At 32.7% G+C, this 9,913-nt stretch overlaps 1 protein-coding gene across 1 annotated transcript in view; it reads right to left on the bottom strand.

Moving 5' to 3' along the window:
- LOC115966443 (probable LRR receptor-like serine/threonine-protein kinase At3g47570) overlaps positions 1–9,624 on the bottom strand; it is a 50,898-nt gene extending 41,274 nt beyond the window's left edge. The window contains exons 1-4 of the mRNA XM_031085678.1: positions 9,075–9,624; positions 5,561–5,632; positions 1,248–3,245; positions 1,010–1,109 (exon numbers count right to left, since the gene is read on the bottom strand). Coding sequence (XP_030941538.1) covers positions 1,010–1,109; positions 1,248–3,245; positions 5,561–5,632; positions 9,075–9,624 — 2,720 coding nt within the window. The remainder of the gene's footprint in view (positions 1–1,009; positions 1,110–1,247; positions 3,246–5,560; positions 5,633–9,074) is intronic.
- Positions 9,625–9,913: the final 289 nt, after the last annotated feature.

Consider the following 9,913-nt stretch of genomic DNA (forward strand, 5'->3'; position numbering starts at 1 on the left):
CTATATACTAACATATACCATGTTAAGAATATAAAGTGAGAGAGAGACTGAATAGGCCAAGTATGTGTGAGGTATGTGTAAATAACACTGTACAATAGAGAACCTTATATAGGCTAAGTATGTGTGAAATACAAGTAATATGAGTATACTAGGCTAAGTCTAATGGGCGACGCTAGACTAAGCTATGTACTAACAACATAGTTGGATCTAAGGTAAATTTCAATACTTCTAATGATAGCATTCAAAATAGATATATTTAAAAAAATTGCTAGAAATCAAGGCCTAAAAGGAAGAATAAAAAAATATTAAGCTAATGAAAAAAAATCAAGGTAAATCTAATCTTAGAAGAAACAAAGGCCACTCGTCAAGGAAAGCACTAAATATAATGAAAATTTCAAATCATGTAGCATGACCAAAATTAGAAGAAAGCCTTCTAAAGTTGTGAAGAAAATCACTGAATTGATGGATTTCATTCGCTAATTTGCAGGATTTTTATGCGAGGTAGATATAGATATTTCGTCAATTTTTATGATATTTAAAAATATGCTTGTATTTACCTTATCGGTTGCTAACTTTGAAATAATCACTGCATTGTCTCTTACCATTATTGAGCAAATTAATGCCTCCAATATGTATAGTTAATCATATATCCTTCAACATTACTGTAAACGCAAATTGCTTAGAGCTTCTCTGCTCCAACGAGTTTTTATGGAAGTAGTATAACCTACAAAATATAGATAAAACTCTCTATTGTTAATCTTCTCCGACATCCTTTAGAAACTTCAATTTGATATTTTTGAGTGTTGTAACGATATCTCTCATGTTTGACCTCTCTTTTGGTTCCTCTGTTGAACAAGTCATAGCCAATTGCATAATGTACAACATACAATTTAGCTTAGCATTGAAATTTTCTTCATCCCTCTTTAGCAAATTAGTATCTATAACTTCAATTATTGAATGTGGTAGTGATTGTTTTATCCAACCTTTTAGGCTCATTTCTCCAACAAACATATCATCTATGGGATTCTTCCTTGTGAATGTTTCCATCAACAAAATTCCAAAACTATACACGTCGCCACTTGTGGAAATAATCCCTTGTGATCCGTACTCTACAAGTTGATTAAAATTTATTGTGAGAAAGCATCCAATATCTTTACTTAATGGAAAAAAGAAAAATTCTCAATAGTTTTCTGATTTTTTGTGTGTGTTTGTAAACATAAAATTGAATTGTAAACTAGAAACATTACCTGGTGCCATGTAACCAATAGTGGCTAGTGTCATGGTTTGAATCGTAGAGTCTTCATTGCTTAAGAATTTTGAAATGTCAAAGTCACTCACATGTGCAACCATATCGTTGTCTAGGAGGATATTGTTGGGCTTCAAATCACAATGGACAACAGGTAAAGCACAACCATGATGAAGATACTCCAATGATGATGCAACATCTATCATTATGCTCAATCTTTCTATCATATCCAAGAAGTAGTTATGAGAATACAACCACTTCTTAAGGCTCCCCTTGGGCATGTACTCTAGTACCAAGGCTTTAAAATCAATGCTACTACAACTACTTATGATTTTCACAAGATTACGGTGGCGAATACTGCGCATTACACCACATTCAGCTTCAAAACTCTTAAACCCTTCTTCTATATTCAAATTAAAAACCTTTACTGCAACACTAGTCCCATCTGAAAGTTTCCCTCTGTACACCGAGCCAAAACTCCCTTTCCCAACTAAGTTGCCTTCATTGAATCCATATGTTGCTTGTTCAAGTTCTAGATATGTTATTCTTCTCCATGTCGCTAGAGGTAACAAATCTCCTTGACCTCTTAGTTTTGAATCCCTCTTTCGGCATCTCATCAAAACAAATATGAGGAACAATGCTAGTATTGCTGCTATCATTGTTGGTAGAATATACCTTACAATAACTACAATGACCATCTTTGATTGTCCAACATTTCCTGTTTCACAGGGTGGAACTTGTAGTCGGGGTGGACCACATAATGCTCGATTTCCCATGAATGATAGAGCTGAGAATTGATCAATAACACCCCCAGATGGAATTTCACCTTGCAATCTATTGAAAGATACATTGAAATATTTGAGGCATCTGAGTTCCATTAGAGACTTGGGAATTTCTCCTGATAAGTTGTTATTAGATAGATCCAAGCTTTCCAAGCTTATCAACATATCAAATAACTGAGGAATAGGACCTTGGAATTTGTTATGTGCTAAGAATAGGTTTTCCAAAGGACACAGACCTCCAAAAGTAGGAATGTCACCTGATAGTTGATTCCATGATAGGTCTATATTTACTACCTGCTCCAAATTCAAAACATCTGATGGTAGATGGCCACTTAAAGAATTGAAGGACAAGTTTATTTGCAGTATGTCTTCAATACTCCAAAGGGATGAGGGAATGGAAGTCAATTTGTTGGATTCCAAGGACAACTTTTGAAGTTTAGAAAGATTTCCCCAGCATGTTGGTATTGCTCCCAAGAGCTCATTCTGGTTTAAATGTAATTCAACCAAGTTCCTCAAGTGACAAATATCATTTGGGATGATTCCTTTGAGTCTATTGTGTTGAAGATTCAAACCTTGGAGCTTTCTCATCCCTCCAATTGTAGTTGGAATTGGTCCAACCAATTTATTGTCATCTAGGTTTAGGGTCATCAAGTTGCTTAAATTACCAATCCCTGTAGGAATAGTGCCAATAATGTTGCAATTAAATGCTACAAATTCTTCAAGAGAAGTAGAGAAATTTCCAATGAAATTTGGAAGGGTGCCACTAAGGGGATTATCTGCTAGCTTTATAGTTGTCAAATTTTTGCAGTTTGTCAAAGATGTGAGAAAACTCAATTCTAGACTTAAAGAATCTCTGGTCAAATTATTGTTGACTAAATTGAGTTTCTCAAGACGCCTTAAATTTCCCAAAGTATTAGGAATAGAGCCAAAGAAATTGTTTGCGCCCAACTCTAGTTCTGTGATCTTAGAAGCATTTGAGATAGAGCTAGGAATTATTCCATATAGTTCATTATCCCATAGGTAAACAAACTTAAGATTTGGAAGCCAATTTCCTATGCTTGATGGAAGTAGGCCTACTAGCTGGTTCATGCATAGACAAATGAGTTCAATCTTTGAGTTATTGAAGAGTGCATTTGGGATGCGACCAGTTAAGTTGTTGTTGGCTAAACTTAGTTCCGTTAGATTTTGAAGAGTGACAATCTCGAGTGGTACTTCACCTGCAACAACAACTCAAAAAAAAATCCAAACCCCGTTATCAACAAAACATAAATTTTATTTTCTCTTTGAAATATAGATCCTATGTATTTAGAAAAATTGATTAAAACTATTATGTAAATGCAGAGACGGAACCAGGATTCATACCTGGGGGGGCAAAGCTTAAAACCAAAAAAAAATTCATGAAAATAAAAACTAACATCTATTTCATATTCAACAAAATACTACCTACAAAATAAGTATTTCTTAAACATTTCATATTATAAAAACATATTAACAAAGTATAACATACTAAATAAGTGTTTCTTATTTTGTGCGTGATTTTTGTTTAGTCCATTTTTTTTTTCTTTTGGTTTTGTAGTTAAAGGGGTATGAATTTTATTTATTTATTTCTTTTCTTGTAGGTCAATATCTAAATATTTTAGAGGAGGAGAGACAAATATATATATAAGGGAAAATCTTAATTTTTTTTATACTAGTTTTTTTTTTTTTTTTTTTTTTTTTAGGGGGGGGGGGGTTAGGGGGGGAAATGGCCCCCCTCTTGCATAGTGTAGGTCCGTCCCTGTGTAAATGGTTGCGTCCACTATAACAATTACTAGTAATCAAGTGTGATTGAGCCAAGAGAGCCTTATAACTCAATTGGTTGGCTACTCCTAGTATGTGTGTGTGTCTAATATATATATATATATATATATATATAAAGCCAAAGTTTAGAAAAAATTTAATTAGAATCTACAATTTAAGTCTAATTTTGTGTCATGTGTCTCAAAAGTTTTCTTAATTTTGGGGTCAAATGTGGGACTATACCATAAATATCCATCTAGCTATTCATTGTATTTACAACAATGCAAAAATTGAAGAGTCCAATAAAAAAACATTTTAAACAGTGAAACTCCTTTTCATGTCTCACAAATGATGGAAAAGCAAATTAAAAGCAAAAAACTCAAATCTATGAAGAGAAAAATATGATTGCTACCACCACCATGAGGGCCACCAACCACTGTTACACCAGCCTTCACCCACCAAGACCACAACTCAGCCATGGTATGATGTGGCAGTACAGGTTTTATCCCCTAAAAATGTTTGGTTCTTTTTTAATTTTAATTTTCTATATATAGTTTGGTTAAATTTGGTTAGTGGGTTTGATTGTTTGGTGGATGAAAAAAAAAAAAAAAAAAAAAATCCTAGGCTACAAGGAGTTGAAATCATAAATCCAGAGCAGAGACAAGGAGATAGAGAGTTAGAATTCCATAGCAAAAAGTCATCAATATTATTCAATAAAGATGGCCGGAAGAGAGGTTCGAGAATACACCAATCTTACTGAATCTAAGGCTATTTTCCATTCCAACTTCTTAGGTTTTTTAGTGGTGTAATATCAAATACTGGCTGTGGGATTTTTACCGACGGCTATTCCCATGCATTAGCACAGGTTACAACCTAGTATTTCTAATGGAGAAATAAATGGTTCAAATTTCCTCTATCCCAACTATGGAATTAAAAAATAAATAATTTTAAGTGCATTGGACATGTTAAAAAAAAACCATATTTGGTGAATCTCGTGCAGACACACGTGCTAATAATAATATTTATAATAATAATCAAATAAGAAAATCAATAGAGTTCATTCAAATCACTCTATGTACATAATGAAAGAAGATGCATTTTTTTAGCCAAGGTGGAAAACTTGCCCCTGATATCTTTTCTTTATGGATCATGCTTTTAGTTTATTCTACTTGCTCTATCTTAGTAATCTGTGTACGAACTTATAATATAGAATGATGCAAATCAGTTTAGGCCTGTTGGGCACTTTATTCCATTTTTTCTCAACAAAAAAAGGCACTTTATTTCATTCATTATGCAAAATTGATTCTCCAGAATCTCCATTAGTATGCTTGTCTACAGGAATCACCATAAACAAACATATTAGTTTGTAACAAATTTTTTGTAAGACACTGAGACTTGTAATACGTATAATATGTACCCCGGATACACTAAGTACCTCTCTAAATGTTGTGGTCTTTATAAACGCATTGCACCATGTAAACACGATATTCGCCACTTCGGTTTGATGAGAAATTGTTCCATATACCTAGTATACTACAAATCACATAAAAGTACATGACCTATAGATAAATGGGACTTACTTTATGTGAATAGAGAGCATATAATACACAATACGATAAACACTAAATAATTTCTAGCAAAAGAAAATGATATACTAAATAATTGCACTTGATGGACGTAAGTTTCTAAAATTTCAAACATTCTTGGAGCCAAAAGGGAAGTAGTATTTAAATTGAAGTGGTTATCGTCATACCTGTAAAGTTGTTATCATCCAAATGAATTATCTTGAGGGAAGTACAGTTTCCCAAACTTTTTGGAATTCCTCCTGCAAAATTTTCAAATTGCATACAGGTGAAGAGCTGCTAGTAGGCTTAAGTACTAGTTATAGAATATGAGCTTTTATTTGGAAACTAAAATAATCAATTTTAAAGCTCATATCTATCCGCACTTTCTTTGACCAATTTCAATAAAGGGAAAGGAGAGGGAATAGAAGAGAATAGAATAGAGTTGACAGGAAATTAGATTAATTTCCAAAACCCTGTTTTATGTTGAAATCTGGGGAAACTTTAAACTTATCAATTATAATTTTCAAATGATTCATACTAATGTTACATTTTTACATTAAGACTCTGTTTGGGAGCCGATGAAAGCTTTTGCTCATTTTAGTTTTTACCTTCTTTTTGGTACTATTCAGCTAGTTTTCATTTTTTTTTTTTTAGCAAAATGTTTTCAATTTCAACTAAATAAGTTGTTTCTAAACGGACCCTAGGTTGAGTCCTGGACATCACCATTAGGATGTGAGGAGATTCAAGAGAAGCCAAATTAACCAATGGATCATTGATTTGTAGTTATGTCACATTGGAGTAAATTTTCTTTGAACTTTGATCATTCAAATGACTTGTACTCATGTTGTGTATTTTCATTTCTTGGATAACAAATACGATAAAATAAACTTATAACGTTATTATTTAAGGCTAGCTCTAGGCCTAGACCTAATATTCCAAAATCAAATTTTCAAATAAATTTTAACTCTGACAACCTAATGTAGTCAAGAAAAAAAATTTACTTGACATGGTATATTATAACAATATCTTCTAATTGCCTCCTTCGTTAATTTTATATGTTGTTATTTTTTTAAAATAAAATCTCTTATACAATGCTACATATGTATAAGATATAATATATATATATATATATATACATATATTTCGACACTTTTAAGTTAATTCAAAATAAAATCGACATACAATGTATTAAAAACCCAAGGCATACATATAATATTTTAAAATTTTTGAGTAGATTATCTTATTCTTAATACTTTAAGTTAGCTTATTTTTTAATTTTATTTTTAATTATTCAAATGATTTTTTTGAATGTCTTATATTTAGATTAATCTTTTAACTTTTATATATATATATATATATATATATTCAACTTAAATTATGAATTAATTTAAGTATAATATTAATTATACTAACTCTAATACTATTAGGCATGAAAATAAATTGAAACCAAGCATGAAGAAAAAAAATATAACTTACATCATTATGTGAGAAAAAGGAATACATCATTATTGTACCTCTAAAGTATAGTATAATTACTCGAAATATATTGTCCAAAATACTAGGCTAAAATACAAAGTGCATTCTCTAAGTTTGGCTAAAATTCATTTCAGTCTTTTAACTTTACTTTCATTCAATTGAATTATCTAAGTTTTAAAGCTATTCAATTCATAAATTTTGTCCAATTTCATTAAAAAAAAAAATGATGTTAAGTATGCAATTAACTAATAAAAAGATGTTTTTTGAAAAAAAAATTCTTATATAAAAAAATCTATAAAAGTATTTTATATATTTTTTTCATGTAAAAATATTTTTTTTAAGGGCAATGTTTTAATAAAATTGGACAAAATGTCTGAATTGAATAAATTTGAAACTTAAAGGACACAATTGAATGAAAATAATGTCAGATGATTGAAATAAATTTCAATCAAACTTAGAAAATGAATTTTACATTAATTTTAGCCAAAATACTATATCCTCATCACGAGGAACTCTTTAATAATAATAAGTACTCTCCATTTTATGAGGATAAGGCTAGCAAAAAGCTAACACTCAAAGAACTAAAGAAGGATAGGGAGTTTGTTGATATATTGGGTTTGTTTGGTTGGGTGTTTTTAGGTGATAAGGCTAGCAAAAAGCTTATGCTTAAAGAACTAAAGAATGATAGAGAGTTTGTTGATATATTAGACTTATTTGGTTAAGCATTTTGGAGGCCTAAAAGAGCGTTTTTAAAACTTAAAATTTTGTTTCGCAACAACTTCTCCTAATTTTTTTACAAACGATCATTTTAAACTCAAATGACTTTTTTGCAATAGCTTATATATATATATATATATATATATATATATATCTTTTTCACTGTGAATCTCACAAGAGTGTAACATTTATAATTAGTCTCATAAACGAAGAGCATTCACATTGAGGTTAACCCAAACATTGAAAACACACCATACAGAACAAACTAAACTTCTCTCTCCTACGGCTTGTAGGAGAGAGAAAGTTTCTCTCTCTCCCTCAATAGGAGCTTTTTCCCTCTTGCCTAGTACAAGTCTTCTCTCCCTCTTTCACTGGGGGTTTTAAGCATCTACAACTCTTTGCAGAAGTGTTTGAAGTTTTCTTCATCTCAACCACGCGATCGGACTTCATGTGGTGTGCGTGCGCGCCTTCAAATTCTCTCATAGAACTGCTTGGATGATGGGTTCCGATCAAACGTTTGTAGATATGGGAATAATGGCTTTCCAGGATAGGTTCAAGTCTGGGTTTCAAATGGAGCGGCTTCTTCTCCTTTGTTTTATTTGTGGTGTTTTGGGTCTTGGTGAGACCGATTGTCTCAGGTATTTTGGGGGCTAGACCAGAAAAAGCAATGGTTTCATGGAGGTTTTTGAGAATCATAGAGTTGCTAGTTGTGGTGGGTTGGAGGAGGAAAGATTGAAGGAAGTCATTGGCGTTCAGATTCCGGTGGTTGCTAGTCAGGCGTGGCTGGGTCCGAAGCATACGCACTCAATAGCTCTGTCAAATCACGATTCCCAAGGGTCTTCTGTGAAGGGTAAGAATGTAATTGTCAAGGCCCTGGTTTTGGGCTCTCCATTGTTGGCATCTGAGTCCCAATTTTCACCCAGCTCATTTCCCACAAATAATCCCTCTCCTTTCAATGAGCCCACCAATTCCCCTTTATGCCCACAGAGAGGGCTTTTAAAAAGGGTTGTTGGAGCCCAAGGAAAGAAAACTCAAAACTTTAATATGCAAACACAAGTTAAGTGCTGGGCTCTCGGGTTCATTGGTGAGAGTGGGGTGTAGTTGTTGTTTTTCCTCCCAGTTGTTCTATGCTCTCTCAGTTGTACCTCTGTTTTCAGTTAAATGAATATTTCATGTAATTATCAAAAAAAAAAAAAAAAAAAAGAGTGTAACATTTACACGCTGTGAAAAGATAATTTTTTTTTTTTTTATTTTATGAAAAAGATAAAATATTTTAATGATTGAAATGCCTTCTTGAGATAAGAAATGACAAAATATTTTGGGTGGTGTTTATTTCGTATACACTATTATATATTAAGTATACACTCATATTTTTGCACTAAAGTCGTGACGCTCCCAAATATTTTATACATGAGAGACCTTCTTGAGATAAAAGAAAATCGACAAAATGTGGATACCAAAATAAAATAATTTAAGATAAAAAGTTGTAGATAGTGGAGGGCATCCAACCTGAAAGCTTGTTTTCGCTGAGATGAAGTATTTGCAGTGACGATAAGTTGCCTAGAGATGCTGGAATAGTACCTTCAAAACTGTTTGTATAAGCATACAACTCTTGAAGTTTGGGTAAAAACCCAAGCCATGATGGTAACACTCCCGAAAAGTTGTTCAATCCAAAGCTGACAATTTCCAACCGACGCAAAGCAGCCAACTCGTTTGGAAGAGAACCATGAAAATTGTTGTTTCTGAAGGATAAATGAGACAAGAATGTTAGGTTTCCCACTTGTGGAGCAATGGTTCCTGAAAGACTCATATGAGAAAGATTCAAGGCAATGACTCTATGGTGTCTCTCACCACAAGTGATCCCAATCCAATGGCAAACAGAAGTAGAGGTAGACCAATTGCTTGCCAACCTTTTGTAAGGGCCATCTATATGGTGTTTGAGGGCAAGAATCGCTGATTGGTCTGTGGTGATGTTGGTCTCTACTGCCGCAGCTGAGCTAGCCTTTAAACAGTATACCAACAACACTGCAAAAAAGAGGAGAAACGCAGCAATCTCCATGAGTTTCTATGTGTAGGTTGATATGTGACGCTGACTATTGTATCAAATAAGTATGGCTGTATGATGTTTTTATACATGAAGAAATCAACTTTTGTTGAATTACAAAGAAAAAGAAGAGGATGACTAAATCAACATTCAATTTTTTGTAGTCTACATCTCGAAAGAAAAAGAAAACCAAAACTTTTTGATATATTTTTTTCGTTTGAAGGAACATATTTTAAAATTTGAGATGCATGTTAATAAGTAACATAGTTCATGGCCCACAGCAGTTTCTTCTATTCAATTTCCC

This window comes from Quercus lobata, chromosome 11 (genome assembly GCF_001633185.2).
Source record: "Quercus lobata isolate SW786 chromosome 11, ValleyOak3.0 Primary Assembly, whole genome shotgun sequence".
Taxonomy (NCBI): Eukaryota; Viridiplantae; Streptophyta; class Magnoliopsida; order Fagales; family Fagaceae; genus Quercus; species Quercus lobata.